This window comes from Coloeus monedula, assembly GCF_965178545.1.
Source record: "Coloeus monedula genome assembly, chromosome: Z".
Classification (NCBI taxonomy): Eukaryota; Metazoa; Chordata; class Aves; order Passeriformes; family Corvidae; genus Coloeus; species Coloeus monedula.
This window is the reverse complement of record NC_138822.1, coordinates 84,564,172-84,582,713: the sequence shown is the minus strand read 5'-3', so window position 1 is coordinate 84,582,713 and position 18,542 is coordinate 84,564,172. Positions and strand designations below refer to the sequence as shown.

Here is an 18,542-nt window from a genome sequence, read left to right as displayed (position 1 = left end):
CCCGGTCCCAGTGAGGCTCAAGCTGCCCGGTGCCCTGGCTGGTTCGGGTGTGGGTACAGGGCTAACGGGGCTGACAGGGCTAACGGGGCTGACAGGGCTAACGGGGCTGACAGGGCTAACGGGGCTAACGGGGCTAACGGGGCTAACGGGGCTAACGGGGCTGACAGGGCTAACAGGGCTAACGGGGCTAACAGGGCTGACGGGGCTAACGGGGCTAATAGGGCTAACGGGGCTGACAGGGCTAACGGGGCTAACAGGGCTAACGGGGCTAACGGGGCTAACGGGGCTAACGGGGCTGACAGGGCTAACGGGGCTGACAGGGCTAACGGGGCTAACGGGGCTGACAGGGCTAACGGGGCTAACGGGGCTAACGAGGCTGACAGGGCTGACAGGGCTAACGGGGCTGACAGGGCTGACGGGGCTAACGGGGCTAACGAGGCTGACAGGGCTGACAGGGCTAACGGGGCTGACAGGGCTAACGGGGCTAACAGGGCTAACGGGGCTAACGGGGCTGACAGGGCTAACGGGGCTAACGGGGCTAACGAGGCTGACAGGGCTGACAGGGCTAACGGGGCTGACAGGGCTAACGGGGCTAACGGGGCTGACAGGGCTAACGGGGCTAACGGGGCTAACAGGGCTAACGGGGCTGACAGGGCTAACGGGGCTAACGGGGCTAACGGGGCTGACAGGGCTAACGGGGCTAACGGGGCTGACGGGGCTAACGGGGCTAACAGGGCTAACGGGGCTAACAGGGCTAACGGGGCTGACGGGGCTAACAGGGCTAACGGGGCTGACGGGGCTAACGGGGCTAACGGGGCTGACAGGGCTAACGGGGCTAACGGGGCTGACGGGGCTAACGGGGCTAACAGGGCTAACGGGGCTAACGGGGCTGACAGGGCTAACGGGGCTAACGGGGCTGACAGGGCTAACGGGGCTGACAGGGCTAACAGGGCTAACGGGGCTAACGGGGCTGACAGGGCTAACGCGGCTGACAGGGCTAACAGGGCTAACGGGGCTAACGGGGCTGACAGGGCTAACGGGGCTGACAGGGCTAACAGGGCTAACGGGGCTAACGGGGCTGACAGGGCTAACGGGGCTAACGGGGCTAACGGGGCTAACAGGGCTAACGGGGCTGACAGGGCTAACGGGGCTAACGGGGCTAACGGGGCTGACAGGGCTAACGGGGCTAACGGGGCTGACGGGGCTAACGGGGCTGACAGGGCTAACGGGGCTGACAGGGCTAACGGGGCTAACGGGGCTAACGGGGCTAACGGGGCTGACAGGGCTAACGGGGCTAACGGGGCTGACGGGGCTAACGGGGCTGACAGGGCTAACGGGGCTAACGGGGCTAACAGGGCTAACGGGGCTGACAGGGCTAACGGGGCTAACGGGGCTGACGGGGCTAACGGGGCTAACGGGGCTAACGGGGCTGACGGGGCTAACGGGGCTAACGGGGCTGACAGGGCTAACGGGGCTGACAGGGCTAACGGGGCTAACGGGGCTGACGGGGCTAACGGGGCTAACGGGGCTGACGGGGCTAACGGGGCTAACAGGGCTAACGGGGCTAACGGGGCTAACGGGGCTAACGGGGCTAACGGGGCTAACAGGGCTAACGGGGCTAATAGGGCTAACAGGGCTGACGGGGCTAACGGGGCTAACGGGGCTGACAGGGCTAACGGGGCTGACGGGGCTAACGGGGCTAACAGGGCTAACGGGGCTAACGGGGCAAATAATAGATCAATAGATCAGTAGATCAATATATAAATATATCAATAGATCAGTATATCCATATATCAATATATAGCTAAATAAATATATCGATGTACAGCTAGGCAAATAATAGATCAATATATCAATATATCAGTATATCAATATAGAGCTAAATAAATATGTAGATATACAGGTGTATAAATATATAAATGTACTAATACATAAATATATAGCTAAATAAATATATAGGTACCTAGGTATATAAATATATGAATATATAAATATGTAAATATACAAATATATAAATATGTAAATATACAAATATGTAAATATATAAATATATAGATATATCGATATGTAAATATATAGCTAAAGAAATATATAAATGTACAGGTATATAAATACATAAATATATAAAGAGATAGATGTATAAATATATAGATATATAAATATATAGATACATCAATATATAAATACATAGCTATATAAATAGCTAGATATATAAATGTCTAGATATATAGGTATAGAAATGTATCAATATACAGGTATATAAATATATTAATATATAAATATATAAATATATAAATATATAAATATATAAATAGGTAGCTATATCAATATATAAATATGTAGCTAAATAAATATATATACAGGTATATAAATATATGAATTTTTAAATATATAAATATCTAGAAATACAGGTATAGAAATATAGAGATATACAGGCATATAAATATCCAGATATATAGCTATATAAATACATAACTATATAAATGTGTAACTATATATATATAGGTATAGAAATACATAGATACCTAGATATATAGGTATAGAAATATATAGATGTGTCAATCTATGAATATATAGCTAAACAGATATAGAAATATCGAAATAAATAGGTGTCTAAATATATAAATATATAGCTATGTAAATATAATCATATGTAGCTATAGAGATATAGAAATATAGAAATATATAGCTATAGAAATACATAGGTGTATAAACATATAAATATATCACTATATAAATATATAGATCTAGAAACACAGGAATATAAATAGATGTAGCTATATAAATACATAGGTATAGAAATATATCAATATATATATTAAAGTATATAGCTATTTAACTACATAGGTATAGAAATATATAGAAATGGATAGCTGTAGAAACACATAGATATGTAAATATATGAATATCTAGGTATATCAATGTATACATGTGTAGATCAGGATTGGATATTGGCACTGAAGGCATCAATCAATCAATCCCTGGCAGCAAATCGATAACCTCGCCTTAAATCCGAATTCCGAAACAAATCCTTCCCTATCGATACCCAATCATTGATCCATAATAATCATCAGCATAAATAACAGGAAGCTGTAAATAATAATCAATACAGCTGTATTCATATAGGAGCATATAGCTCTAGAAATATCTATTTATATAGTTAATATTGCTATATTCATATATGAGTATATAGCTCTATAAATGTGTATTTATATAGTTAATATTGCTATATTCATATAGGAGTATATAGCTCTAGAAATGTGTATTTATATAGTTAATATTGCTATATTCATATAGGAGCATATAGCTCTATAAATATGTATTTATATAGTTAATATTGCTATATTCATATATGAGTATATAGCTCTATAAATATGTATTTATATAGTTAATATTGCTATATTCATATAGGAGTATATAGCTCTAGAAATATGTATTTATATAGTTAATATTGCTATATTCATATAGGAGCATATAGCTCTATAAATATGTATTTATATAGTTAATATTGCTATATTCATATAGGAGCATATAGCTCTAAATATATATTTATATAGTTAATATTGTTATATTCATATGAGTATATAGCTCTATAAATGAATTTATATATCTAGTATATTTAATATCTGTTTAACATGGCTGTATTTATATCTGAGTATATAGCTCTAGAAATATATTTTTATATATTAATATAGCTGTATTCATATATAAGTAACTGGCTCTAGAAATGTATTTTTTATATATTTAATATAGCTATATTAATATATAAGTAACTAGCTCTAGAAATATATTTGGATCTATTTAATATCTATTTAATATGGCTATGTTCATATATTAGTAACTAGCTCTAGAAATACATTTTTATATATGTTTAATATCTATTTAATATAGCTGTATTCATATATGAGTATATAGCTCTAGAAATATATTGATGTATATTTAATGTATATTTAATATCTCTTTAATACAGCTATATTCATATATGAGTATATAGCTCTGTAAATATATTTATTTATATTTAATAGCTATTTAATATAGCTGTATTCATATATGAGTAACTAGCTCTATAAATATTTATATCTATTTAATATCTATATTCATATATCAGTAACTAGCTCTATAAGTATATTTATATCTATTTAATATCTATATTCATATATGAGTATATAGCTCTATAAATATATTTATTTAATATCTCTACATTCACATATCAATAACTAGCTCTATAAATACATTTATTTAATATGGCTTTATTCATATATCAGTAACTAGCTCTATAAATAATCTATATAATATCTCTATATTCATATATCAGTAACTAGCTCTATAAATATATTTATATCTATTTAGGATCTCTACATTCTATATCAATAACTAGCTCTATAAATATATTTATTTAATATCTCTGTATTAATATATCAGTAACTAGCTCTATATATATATATTTATATCTATTTAATATCTCTATATTCATATATCAGTCACTAGCTCTATAAATAATCTATATAATATCTCTATATTCATATATCAGTAACTAGCCCTATAAATATATTTATTTAATATCTCTATAGTCATATAGCAATAACTAGTTCTATAAATACATTTATTTAATATGGCTTTATTCATATATCAGTAACTAGCTCTATAAATATATTTATTTAATATGGCTTTATTCATATATCAGTAACTAGCCCTATAAATAATCTATATAATATCTCTATATTCATATATCAGTAACTAGCTCTATAAATATATTTATATCTATTTAGTATCTCTACATTCTATATCAATAACTAGCTCTATAAATATATTTATTTAATATGGCTTTATTCATATATCAGTAACTAGCCCTATACATATATTGATATCTATTTGATATCTCTACATTCTATATCAATAACTAGCCCTATACATATATTGATATCTATTTGATATCTCTACATTCTATATCAATAACTAGCTCTATAAATATATTGATATCTATTTGATATCTCTACATTCTATATCAATAACTAGCCCTATACATATATTGATATCTATTTAATATCTCTACATAGCTATAGGATCTATTATATAGTGGATGTGGATCCATTGATTGTGGGATCCCCAGCATATCTCAGCTATAGGATCTATTTTATATTGAATATATTGGTGTGGATCCATTGATTGTGGGATCCCCAGTATATCTCATCTATAGGATCTATTTTATAGTAGGTACATTTTATATATATCACATTTATTCTGTCTATGATCCCTATTATAGATCGGCTATAGAATATATTTTATATTCGATATATTTTTATATGTATGACATTTATTCAGTGATCATCCCTGTTATATATAATCGATAGAATATATCTTAGATATATTTTATATGTATCACATTTATTCTATGGTCTCTCAGATATAATCTCTATGATATATTCTATAGATTAGATATTAGATATATTTTATATGTATGACATTTATTCTGGGATCCCTGTTATATAGAATCTATAGAATATATTTTATATTAGAGATATTTTATACCTATCACATTTATTCTGTCTATGATCCCTATTATATCATCTATAGAAGATATTCTATATATTCTATATTAGATGTATTTGATGTGTATGACATTTCTTCTACCTATGATCCCTATTATAGATCATCTATACGATCCACTCTATATACATTTCTCCTACCTGTGATTCCTATTATAGATCATCTATATGATATATCCTATATATTAGATATCAGATCTGTTTGATGTGTATCACATTCATTCTGTGATCTCTATTGGATAGCAGCTATATGATATATCCTATATATTAGATATCAGATCTGTTTGATGTGTATCACATTCATTCTGTGATCTCCATTCTATAGCATCTATATGATATATCCTATATATTAGATATCAGATCTGTGTGCTGTGTCTCACATTTCTTCTGTGGTCCCTCTCACATATCATCTAGATGATATATTCTATATCCTATATATCCCATCCGTTTGATGCGTACCACTTCTCCCTACCTGGTATCTATCCCGTCTATTCCATGGATCCCATATGTCATATGGATCATACACAGCCCAGATCCGTCCAGGTCGTCATGGATGTGTTTGATCCCGATTATTCCTACATCCATTATTATTATTATTATTATTATTATTATTATTGTTATTATTATTATTATTTCTCGGTGCTGGCCGATGGAAGCGGGTTCTCCCTCGGCCTGCTCCCCGTCCCAGCTGCAGCCACGGCAGCGGGGCGCTCACGGTTCATGCCCGGCGGGGCACAGCCGGGATTTATTCCCAGCTGGAATTTCCCCGGAGCGGGCCGGGGCCGGAGCTGTGCCGGAGAGGGGGAACGGTGGCGTTTCTTCGGGATGAGGGGAGGTTGTGGTGGGAACGGAGGAAAAGACAGAAAAGAGAGAAATCTGGGAGAGCGGCGGGGAAAGGTTGGAGCCAGGAGGGATCCGGTGAAAGGGAGAGTCTGGAATGCAGAGAAATTCCCAAAATGGGGAAAGGCTGGAGCTGGGAATGATCCGGTGAAAGGGAGAGTCTGGAATGCAGAGAAATTCCCAAAAATGGGGAAAGGCTGGAGCTGGGAATGATGCGGTGAAAGTCGGGAATGCAGAGAAATTCCTGAAATGGGGAAAGGCTGGAGCTGGGAATGATGCGGTGAAAGTTGGGAATGCAGAGAAATTCCCGAAATAGGGAAAGGCTGGAGCTGGGAATGATCCGGTGAAAGTCGGGAATGCAGAGAAATTCCCGAAATGGGGAAAGGCTGGAGCTGGGAATGATGCGGTGAAAGTCGGGAATGCAGAGAAATTCCCAAAATGGGGAAAGGCTGGAGCTGGGAATGATGCGGTGAAAGGGAGAGTCTGGAATGCAGAGAAATTCCCGAAATGGGGAAAGGGAGAAAATGGAGGGGAGTGGAGGAAATGGAGGGAATCGAGGAAAAGAGAGGAAGTCGAGAAAAATAGAGAATATCGAGAAAGAGATGGGAAATCGAGAAAAAGAGAGAAAATGGAGAAAAATGGAGAATATAGAGAAAAAGAGAGGGAATAGAGAAAAATAGAGAATATCGAGAAATAGATGGGAAATAGAGAAAAAGAGAGAAAATGGAGAAATGGAGGAAAATAGAGGAAATAGAGAAAAATAGAGAAAATGTCGAAATAGATGGGAAATAGAGAAAAAGAGAGAAAATGGAGAAATGGAGGAAAATAGAGGAAATAGAGAAAAATAGAGAAAATGTCGAAATAGATGGGAAATAGAGAAAAAGAGAGAAAATGGAGAAAAATAGACAATATAGAGAAAAATAGAGGAAATAGAGAAACATATGGGAAATAGAGAAAAATAGAGAAAATGTAGAAATGGAGAAAAATAGAGGAAATAGAGAAAAATAGAGGAAATAGAGAAAAACAGAGTAAATAGGGAAAAATAGAGAATATAGAGAAAAATAGAGAAAAATAGAGGAAATAGAGAAATATATGGGAGATAGTGAAAATAGAGAAAAATAGAGAAAATAGAGGAATGGAAGAAAATAGAGGAAATAGAGAAAAATAGAGAATATAGAGAAGAATAGAGAAAATGTAGAAATATATGGGAAATAGAGAAAAATAGAGAAAATGGAGAAATGGAGAAAAATAGAGGAAATAGAGAAAAATAGAGAAAAATAGAGAATATAGAGAAAAATAGAGGAAATAGAGAAATATAGAGAATTTAGAGAAAAATAGAGGAAATAGAGAAATATATGGGAAATAGTGAAAATAGAGAAAAATAGAGGAAATAGAGGAATGGAAGAAAATAGAGGAAATAGAGAAAAATAGAGGAAATAGGGAAGAATATGGGAAATAGAGAAAAATAGAGAAAGTAGAGAAAAATAGAGAAAATGTCGAAATGGAGAAAAATAGAGGAAATAGAAAATAGAGAAAAAGATCTAAATGGAGAAAAATCAAGGAAATAGAGAAAAATAGAGGAAATAGAGAAAAATAGAAGAAATAGAGAAAAATATGGGAAATAGAGAAAAATAGAGAATATAGAGAAAAGGATAGAAAATAGAGAAAAATATCTAAAGGGAGAAAAATCTGGGAAATGGAGAAAAACAGAGAAAATAGAGAAAATGTAGAAATGGAGAAAAATAAAGGAAATAGAGAAAAATAGAGAAAATAGAGAAAAAGATAGAAAATATAGAGAAATATCTAAATAGAGAAAAATATGGGAAATGGGGAAAAATAGAGAAAATAGAGATAGAAAATAGAGAAAAATATAGAAAATATAGGAAATAGAAAATAGGGAAAAAGACAGTAGAGAAAAATAGAGAAAATAGAGAAAAATACCTAAATAGAGAAAAATAAAGAAAAGATGGAAAAATAGAAAAATATCAAAATAGAGGAAATAGAGAAAAATAGAGAAAAAATATCGAAATATAAAAAATAGAGAAAAAGGTGGAAAACAGGGAAAAATCTCTTGAAATCTAAAATAGATACAAATGTAGAAAAGAGAGGGAAATGTGGAAAATATGGGCAATGTAGGAAAATGTGGGAAATACAGGAAAATATGGAAAAATGTGGGAATTGTAGGAAAATATGGGAAATACAGGAAAAGATGGGAATTATAGGAAAATAAGGGAAATATGGAAAAATATGGGAATTATAGGAAAACATGGGAAATATGGAAAATATGGGAATTATAGGAAAATATGGGAAATACAGGAAAATATGGAAAAATATGGGAATTGTAGGAAAATATGGGAAATATGGAAAAATATGGGAAATAGGGGAAAAATATGGGAATTATAGGAAAATAAGGGAAATATGGGAAATATGGGAATTAGAGAAAAATATGGGAAATACAGGAAAATATGGAAAAATATGGGAAATATAGGAAAATATGGGAAATAGGGGAAAATATGGGAATTATGGGAAAATATGGGAAATACGGGAAAATATGGGAATTATAGGAAAATAAGGGAAATATGGAAAATATGGGAATTAGAGAAAAATATGGGAAATAGGGGAAAATATGGGAATTATAGGAAAACATGGGAAATATGGGAAATATGGAAAAATATGGGAATTATGGGAAAATATGGGAAATATGGAAAAATATGGGAATTAGAGAAAAATATGGGAAATACGGGAAAATATGGGAATTAGAGAAAAATAAGGGAAATATGGAAAAATATGGGAATTATAGGAAAATATGGGAAATATGGAAAAATATGGGAATTATAGGAAAATATGGGAAATACAGGAAAATATGGAAAAATGTGGGAATTGTAGGAAAATATGGGAAATACGGGAAAATATGGGAATTATGGGAAAATAAGGGAAATATGGAAAATATGGAAAAATATGGGAAATAGGGGAAAATATGGGAATTATGGGAAAATATGGGAAATACAGGAAAATATGGAAAAATATGGGAATTGTAGGAAAATATGGGAAATAGGGGGAAAATATGGGAATTATAGGAAAATAAGGGAAATATGGGAAATATGGGAATTAGAGAAAAATATGGGAAATAGGGGAAAATATGGGAATTATAGGAAAACATGGGAAATATGGGAAATATGGAAAAATATGGGAATTATGGGAAAATATGGGAAATATGGAAAAATATGGGAATTAGAGAAAAATAAGGGAAATATGGAAAAATATGGGAATTATAGGAAAATATGGGAAATATGGAAAAATATGGGAATTATAGGAAAATATGGGAAATACAGGAAAATATGGAAAAATGTGGGAATTGTAGGAAAATATGGGAAATACGGGAAAATATGGGAATTATGGGAAAATAAGGGAAATATGGAAAATATGGGAATTAGAGAAAAATATGGGAAATAGGGGAAAATATGGGAATTATGGGAAAATAAGGGAAATACAGGAAAATATGGGAATTATAGGAAAATATGGGAAATACAGGAAAATATGGAAAAATGTGGGAATTGTAGGAAAATATGGGAAATATGGGAAATATGGAAAAATATGGGAAATAGGGGAAAAATATGGGAATTATAGGAAAATAAGGGAAATATGGGAAATATGGAAAAATATGGGAAATAGGGGAAAATATGGGAATTATGGGAAAATATGGGAAATACAGGAAAATATGGAAAAATATGGGAATTGTAGGAAAATATGGGAAATAGGGGGAAAATATGGGAATTATAGGAAAATAAGGGAAATATGGGAAATATGGAAAAATATGGGAAATAGGGGAAAATATGGGAATTATAGGAAAACATGGGAAATATGGAAAAATATGGGAATTAGAGAAAAATATGGGAAATATGGAAAAATATGGGAAATAGGGGAAAATATGGGATTTATAGGAAAATATGGGAAATACAGAAAAATATGGGAATTATGGGAAAATATGGGAAATGTGGAAAAATATGGGAATTAGAGAAAAATATGGGAAATAGGGGAAAATATGGGAATTATAGGAAAATAAGGGAAATATGGGAAATACGGAAAAATATGAGAACTAGAGAAAAAGATGGGAAATATGGAAAATATGGGAAATATGGGAAATACGGAAAAATATGGGAATTAGAGAAAAAGATGAGGAAATAGAGAAAAATGTCTAAAAATAGAAAATCGGGCTGAAAGCGCTCGGGATTCCCAGAAATCCCCAGGAATGGCAGCAGCCAAAACCTCTCCCAAAGTTTTCCCGACGTTTCCGGCGCCTGCGGCCCAAATCCTTTGGGATGAAGGAGGAGAACGGGAATTGGGGGTGTAAAATTCCCGGGATTTTCGAGCCCGGAGATGAACTCGGGAATTCTCGGGATGAGAGGAACCGGGAGCTGGGTGGAGCCTTCGGAGCTGCTCGAGGGAGCTGGGAATTCCCTGGAATTCCGGGAATCCCAGGAAATGCCTCCGTGCAGCCCTGGGTTGCTGGGATTGCTCATCTTCCAATCTCTGGGATCCTTGGCAAACGCCCGGAAGCCGCTCTGGAAACAACAGGGAAAGTTCTTGGGGAAGAGCGCCGCCGTTCCTTTCTATCCCGGCTTTTTTCCCGGCTTTTTTGGGAATGGAAAAACTCCTGGAAAAGGGGAATTCCCGCCCTCATCCCGGTATTAATGAATGAGGATTCTCAGATCCTCCCACGGCCCCCCTGATTCCGTTCCCTAAAATCTTTTCGGGAATAACGGAAATCAAAAGGGAATAAAAAGCCCCAGAGCGGGGCTGGAAAATCGGGAGAGATCCCTGGATTTCCCGGGAATGCTGACGGAGAGGCAGCTCCGCCAGCAATGGATTGGTAATTAACGATGAGAATTAATCCTTCTTTGAATACTCCCACCGGAAATTTGGGATGAAAGGCTGGAATGTTCGGGATCTCGAGCCGGCTTTGCAAATCCACGGGGAATAAAACCGATCCTAAAATAACCTGGAAGGTTTGAAAATGTGGAGAATTATCCCGGCTTTCCCTTTGCTTTTGATGACTTCTTTAATTAATAGAGCACCTTGACTTGGTTCGTTCCTTCGGAATGGAATTTTGGGTCCATGAATTCCTGACTTTCTTCATTTTGGAGAGGAAAATCCGGCTTTTCCTGGTTTTCTTCGGATTGGGCTTCTTGGAATCCAACCATTCCCAGTCCGGAATCCCTGGATTTGGGTTGGTTTTCATCCCTTCATCCGCCCCTTCTCACATAGCCCAGGTTAAGCCGGACTCAAAGCCGGGCCTAAGCCCCAGCTCAGCCTCCTCCTGCCTTCCCGCTATTCCCGACCTCTCCTTGGCTTTGATTCCCAGCTCCTCTCAGCGCTTCCCGCCTGAATCCGGGGACAATTCCCGGCTTTCGGCTCGGAGGGGAGCGGCCGCCTCCCAGGAGGGCTGATTAGGCCGGGATCATTGGGAATGCGAGCGGGAGGAAGGCGCCGGATCCGTTCAATCAGGGCTAATTCCTCTCCTCGAGCTCGGAACCGGAGGGATTTTGCCGCTGGATTTATTCACGGATTCCGCCGGAAAAGGCAAAACGTTCGCTTGCCTCGGAGTTTCGCCGAAGCTGCCGGAGCCTCGCTTCCCGGACGGGACGGAATTCCCGCTCCGGGATGGCTCCGAGCTGCTGCCTTGGCAGCAGGACCCGCCTCTTCCCCAAATTGCCGCTCCGGGAATGTTCCGTGCGCTCCGGGATCTTCCGGAGCCTGCATTCCGTGGGATCCCGGAGCGCTTCCGGGCATGGGGCGGCCGAGGGAAAGGGATCCCCCATTCCCAGAGGGATCGGAACGCTCCGGATGCGGCTCCGGTGCTCAGCCTTGGGGATCCCGAAGGGATTTTCCAAGCTCAGAGGTGCCGGGATTCTCCCGGCCTGGGCTGCCGGCTGTGCCGGTGATCCCGGGCCTCGCCTTTCCCTTGGTTTTTCCCTGGAATGCACCAGGAATCCTCGAGGGATTTCTCCCGTTCCCATCTTCCTGTTTTCCTTCCGCTTTTCCTTCTCCTTCGCGGGCTGGGGATGTTGGGTGAATTCCCGCTTTGCCGGGATCCACCTGCTTCGCTCTCGGAATGCTTTGGGAACGCTCCGGGATGGATGGAAAGGGAGGAGCTGAGAGACCCCTTCTATCCCAAAACCTTCCGAAAAACTGGGATAGAAAAGCGAGCGCGGAATCTGGGATGTTCCTGCTGCCCGGGCGTGACATCATCCGGAATGGGCTTCTTTTCCCTCTCGGATTTCCTTGACCCTTTTCTAACTCGGGGCCTTCCCGCGTTCAGCCTTTCCCATCTGGAAACCATTTGCGCCGCACAGGACGAGGGAATGAAACTCGGGAAGCTGCGAGCGCAGGGAGAGCTCGGATCCGGGAGGGAGCTCGGATCTGGGAGGGAGAGCTTGGATCCGGGAGGGAGAGCTCGGATCTGGGAGAGAGCTCGGATCCCAGAGGGAGAGCTCGGATCCCGGAGGGAGAGCTCGGATCCGGGAGAGAGAGCTCGGATCCGGGAGGGAGAGCTCGGATCCCGGAGGGAGAGCTCGGATCCGGGAGGGAGAGCTCGGATCCGGGAGGGAGAGCTCGGATCCGGGAGGGAGAGCTCGGATCCGGGAGGGAGAGCTCGGATCCGGGAGGGAGAGCTCGGATCTGGGAGGGAGAGCTCGGATCTGGGAGGGAGAGCTTGGATCCCAGAGGGAGAGCTCGGATCCCAGAGGGAGAGCTCGGATCCCAGAGGGAGAGCTCGGATCTGGGAGAGAGCTCGGATCCCAGAGGGAGAGCTCGGATCTGGGAGGGAGAGCTCGGATCTGGGAGAGAGCTCGGATCCCAGAGGGAGAGCTCGGATCCGGGAGGGAGAGCTCGGATCCGGGAGGGAGAGCTCGGATCCGGGAGGGAGAGCTCGGATCCCAGAGGGAGAGCTCGGATCCGGGAGGGAGAGCTCGGATCCCAGAGGGAGAGCTCGGATCCGGGAGGGAGAGCTCGGATCCGGGAGGGAGAGCTCGGATCCGGGAGGGAGAGCTCAGATCCCAGAGGGGGAGCTCGGATCCCGGGATTTGGGTGGCAAGGGATTTCTGGGATCAGGCAACAGAATTCCCGTGTCCAAGGCAGGCTGGAATAAACCGGGATAGGCCCGTGGCAGGGCATGGAATGGGATGATCCCTAAAATCCTTCCCAGCATCCCGCTCAACCCACAATTAACCGTGGCAAACTCCAGCTTGTTTCTCCCGGAGCAGGGAGAGCGCGGCAGGCCCGGAATGCTCTCCCGCTCCGGGCTTTTTCCGTGCTCAGCTGCTCCCAATTTCCGGACGAGGCCTCGGCCCCGTTATCCCGGGAGAAAGATCTGGAAGAGCCGACATCTGCTTCGCATTGCGGGAAGGCGGCGTTTCCTTCCGGCCCTTTCCCGGGAATGCTCTTCCCGGCGGCAACATGTGGCCGGAATTAGGGAGCTGCTGGTGGAGAAGGGAAAGCTGGAGCAGGTCCTGGGGAATGGCTCTCGAAACCTGGGGGGGTTTCCAGGAAAACTGGGAAAAGCGGTGCTAAAAGGGAGGGAATTTGTCCCTAAAAACGGAGGGAATTTGTCCCTAAAACCTGAGGGAATTTTTGCCTGAAACGTGAGGGATTTTTTCCCTAAAACTGAGGAAAAAATTTCACTAAAATGGAGGGAATTTTTCAGGAAAAACCTGAGGGAATTTTCCCTTAAAATCCGAGGGAATTTTCCCCTAAAATCCAAGGGAATTTCTCCCTAAACCTGAGGGAATTTTCCCCTAAAAATCCAAGGAAATTTCTCCCTAAACCTGAGGGAATTTTCCCTAAAAATCCAAGGAAATTTCTCCCTAAACCTGAGGGAATTTCCCCTAAAATCCAAGGGAATTTCTCCCTAAAACCTGAGGGAATTTCCCCTAAAATCCAAGGGAATTTCTCCCTAAACCTGAGGGAATTTCCCCTAAAATCCAAGGGAACTTTCCCTAAAAATCCAAGGGAATTTCTCCCTAAACCTGAGGGAATTTCCCTTAAAATCCAAGGGAATTCTCCCTAAACCTGAGGGAATTTTTCCCTAAAAATCCAAGGGAATTTCTCCCTAAACCTGAGGGAATTTTCCCTTAAAATCCGAGGGAATTTTCCCTAAAAATCCAAGGAAATTTCTCCCTAAACCTGAGGGAATTTTCCCCTAAAAATCCAAGGAAATTTCTCCCTAAACCTGAGGGAATTTTCCCTAAAAATCCAAGGAAATTTCTCCCTAAAACCTGAGGGAATTTCCCCTAAAATCCAAGGGAATTCTCCCTAAACCTGAGGGAATTTTCCCCTAAAAATCCAAGGAAATTTCTCCCTATACCTGAGGGAATTTCCCCTAAAATCCAAGGAAATTTCTCCCTAAACCTGAGGGAATTTCCCCTAAAATCCAAGGGAACTTTCCCTAAAAATCCAAGGAAATTTCTCCCTAAACCTGAGGGAATTTCCCTTAAAATCCAAGGGAATTCTCCCTAAACCTGAGGGAATTTTCCCCTAAAAATCCAAGGAAATTTCTCCCTATACCTGAGGGAATTTTCCCCTAAAATCCAAGGGAATTTCTCCCTAAACCTGAGGGAATTTTCCCTTAAAATCCGAGGGAATTTTCCCTAAAAATCCAAGGGAATTTCTCCCTAAACCTGAGGGAATTTCCCTTAAAATCCAAGGGAATTTCTCCCTAAACCTGAGGGAATTTCCCCTAAAATCCAAGGGAATTTCCCCTAAAATCCAAGGAAATTTCTCCCTATACCTGAGGGAATTTCCCCTAAAATCCAAGGGAATTTCTCCCTATACCTGAGGGAATTTCCCCTAAAATCCAAGGGAATTTTCCCTAAAAATCCAAGGAAATTTCTCCCTATACCTGAGGGAATTTCCCCTAAAATCCAAGGGAACTTTCCCTAAAAATCCAAGGGAATTTCTCCCTAAACCTGAGGGAATTTCCCCTAAAATCCAAGGGAATTTTCCCTAAAAATCCAAGGGAATTTCTCCCTAAACCTGAGGGAATTTTCCCTAAAATCCAAGGGAATTTTCTCCTAAAATTCCAAGGAAATTTCTCCCTAAACCTGAGGGAATTTCCCCTAAAATCCAAGGGAATTTCTCCCTAAACCTGAGGGAATTTCCCCTAAAATCCAAGGGAATTTCTCCCTAAACCTGAGGGAATTTTCCCCTAAAAATCCAAGGAAATTTCTCCCTATACCTGAGGGAATTTCCCCTAAAATCCAAGGGAATTTTCCCTAAAAATCCAAGGGAATTCCTCCCTAAACCTGAGGGAATTTCCCCTAAAATCCAAGGGAATTTTCCCCTAAAAATCCAAGGAAATTTCTCCCTAAACCTGAGGGAATTTCCCCTAAAATCCAAGGGAATTTTCCCTAAAAATCCAAGGAAATTTCTCCCTAAACCTGAGGGAATTTCCCTTAAAATCCAAGGGAATTTTCCCTAAAAATCCAAGGGAATTCCTCCCTAAACCTGAGGGAATTTTCCCCTAAAATCCAAGGGAATTTTCCCTAAAAATCCAAGGAAATTTCTCCCTATACCTGAGGGAATTTCCCTTAAAATCCAAGTGGATTTTCCCCTAACATCCACGGAATTTCTCCCTAAAATCCGAGGGAATTCTCCCTGAACCTGCATGCTCCGTCTCCAGAGCGGCCCCGGCGGGCCTTGCAAAGGAAGGACAACCCGGAACATTCCCCTTTTTTTCCATTCATCCCAAATTTTGCTCTTCCTTGGGCCACTCTCACCCGGATCCCGGCGTCGCCTTCGCAGCCTCCCTCTCACCGTTCCCTCTCCTCTTGTTTTCCCGGGATTTCCTGCCACTCGCTCCCGCTTTTTCCCCACCTTCGGCCCTGCCGACATTCCCGGGGGATCTTCCCAACCCTTTGGGAAGAGCCGGGCGTTTTTCCAGCCGCTCTTCCCGGCCCGCTGGCGTTTCCCTTCTCCCAGCGGGCGCCGTGCCAAGTGCTGCCATCCGCCGCCTGCTTCAAAATGGAGGCGGCGAGGAATCCATTTTCAACCCGGAGATGTCGGGATTTGGCATTCGGGATTCGGCTTTCCCGGCCTGTTGGAGATCGTGGAATCCATCCCGCCGGAAACACGGAATTCCCTTGACCCGCCTGCTGTGGTTTGGGGCGATTCGGGCTCGCGATTCCCTCCCGAACGGGAGGAGCCGGGCGAGTTTTCCCGAGGGAAAAGCGGGAACGAGCGAGAGGTTTGGCACGGAGAGTGGAATAATCCCGAGGGAAGGAGCTGGGTGCTCTCCCCCTGCTGGATTTTAGGATTTTAGGGAATTTCAGAGCCCCGCTTGCAATCGACAGCGTCGCTCCAAACTTCGGAGGGGTTGGGGCAATTTTGGTTGGGGTTGGAGGGGGTTTTTTTTAGGGGGGAAAAATCCCAACTTTTGGAGCTCCTTGCAGTCCTGCGGAGCGGGTGAACTCGGCAGGCTCCCATCCCAAAAAAAAAGCCCGCATTGTTCCCAGTTCCTGTTGATTCCCGGCTCCGTGGGGCGGCAGGAAGAACATCTGCACATCTGCGGGATAATTGGATTCCCAGAAATCCAGACTTCGGCCAAACGGCCCTGGCTCAGGCTGGAAAATGTCAGCCCGGAGCCGCTCTGGGAGCCGGGAATTGATTCCCGGCCGTGCGGCGCCGGAAGGTTTTGCATTCCCAGAGAATCGCGGGATGCTGGGAGGGGATTTGGGGGCAATTCCCAGGGTTTTGGGGTCGCAGTTGCCTAAAGGAGGTTTTTTTCCCCGCAGGTTTATGCTCCGTCGGCGAGCACCGCCGACTACAACCGGGATTCTCCCGGTTTTCCATCCTCCAAACCAGCAGCCAGCACTTTTCCCAGCTCCTTCTTCATGCAAGGTAAGAGGCACAATTCCATTCCCATCCCTTTTCCCAGATTTTCCTCCTCCGGAGGAGCTTTTTTGAGCTCGTTCCCCTAAAAAAAAACCACCGTGGATTTGTGCGTCCCCCACGGAGCCGCAGCTCGGAGCTGCCGGGGTTTCGCTGCTCCACGAGCGGGGAATTGGGGATGGATTCCTGGAGAACATTCCCGGAGTTGGGAAAAGCCCGGAGAATCCGGCTGCTCCTGTGGTGCCCTTCCCCGGGAAGGATGGGGATTGTGGAATAGGGAGGGCGGAGCAGCTCTCCGAGGTCACCTTCTCCAAGTGTGCCCCATCCAGGGCTTTTTGGGGAATTGCAGGGAATGATTCCAAGGCTTTCCCGGGTGGGAATTCTTCCTTTTTTTTTGTTTTAATCTCGGTCATGAAACTTCCTGGAATTCCAAGGATTCCTGGTGCCATTCCCAGCACCATTCCTGGTGCCGTTCCTGGTGCCATTCCCAGCTCCATTCCCAGACCCATTCCCAGCTCCATTCCCGGCTCCATTCCCAGCTCCATTCCCCATTCCCAGCTCCATTCCCGGCTCCATTCCTCATTCCCAGCTCCATTCCCAGCCCCATTCCCGGCTCCATTCTCCATTCCCAGCCCCATTCCCAGCTCCATTCCCCATTCCCAGCTCCATTCTCCATTCCCAGCTCCATTCCCCATTCCCAGCCCCATTCCCAGCCCCATTCCCAGCTCCATTCTCCATTCCCAGCTCCATTCCCCATTCCCAGGTCCATTCCCAGCCCCATTCCCAGCTCCATTCTCCATTCCCAGCTCCATTCCCCATTCCCAGCTCCATTCCCAGCTCCATTCCCGGCTCCATTCCCAGCTCCATTCCCCATTCCCAGCCCCATTCCCAGCTCCATTCTCCATTCCCAGCTCCATTCCCCATTCCCAGCTCCATTCCCGGCTCCATTCCCAGCTCCATTCCCCATTCCCAGCTCCATTCCCAGCTCCATTCCCCATTCCCAGCCCCATTCCCAGCCCCATTCCCAGCTCCATTCCCCATTCCCAGCTCCATTCCCAGCTCCATTCCCAGCTCCATTCTCCATTCCCCATTCCCCATTCCCAGCTCCATTCCCCATTCCCAGCTCCATTCCCCATTCCCAGGTCCATTCCCAGCCCCATTCCCAGCTCCATTCCCCATTCCCATTCCCCATTCCCAGCTCCATTCCCCATTCCCAGCTCCATTCCCAGCCCCATTCCCGGCTCCATTCTCCATTCCCAGCTCCATTCCCAG

The 18,542-nt window shown here is 42.7% G+C and overlaps 1 protein-coding gene across 14 annotated transcripts in view; it reads left to right on the top strand.

The window, feature by feature from the left end:
* Positions 1-18,542, top strand: part of TCF4 (transcription factor 4) — a 166,562-nt gene that overhangs the window by 104,898 nt on the left and 43,122 nt on the right. For all 14 annotated transcript variants that reach the window (XM_082302055.1, XM_082302049.1, XM_082302048.1 and 11 more), the window contains one exon: positions 17,174-17,279. In XM_082302055.1, the coding sequence (XP_082158181.1) occupies positions 17,174-17,279 (106 nt within the window). The remainder of the gene's footprint in view (positions 1-17,173; positions 17,280-18,542) is intronic.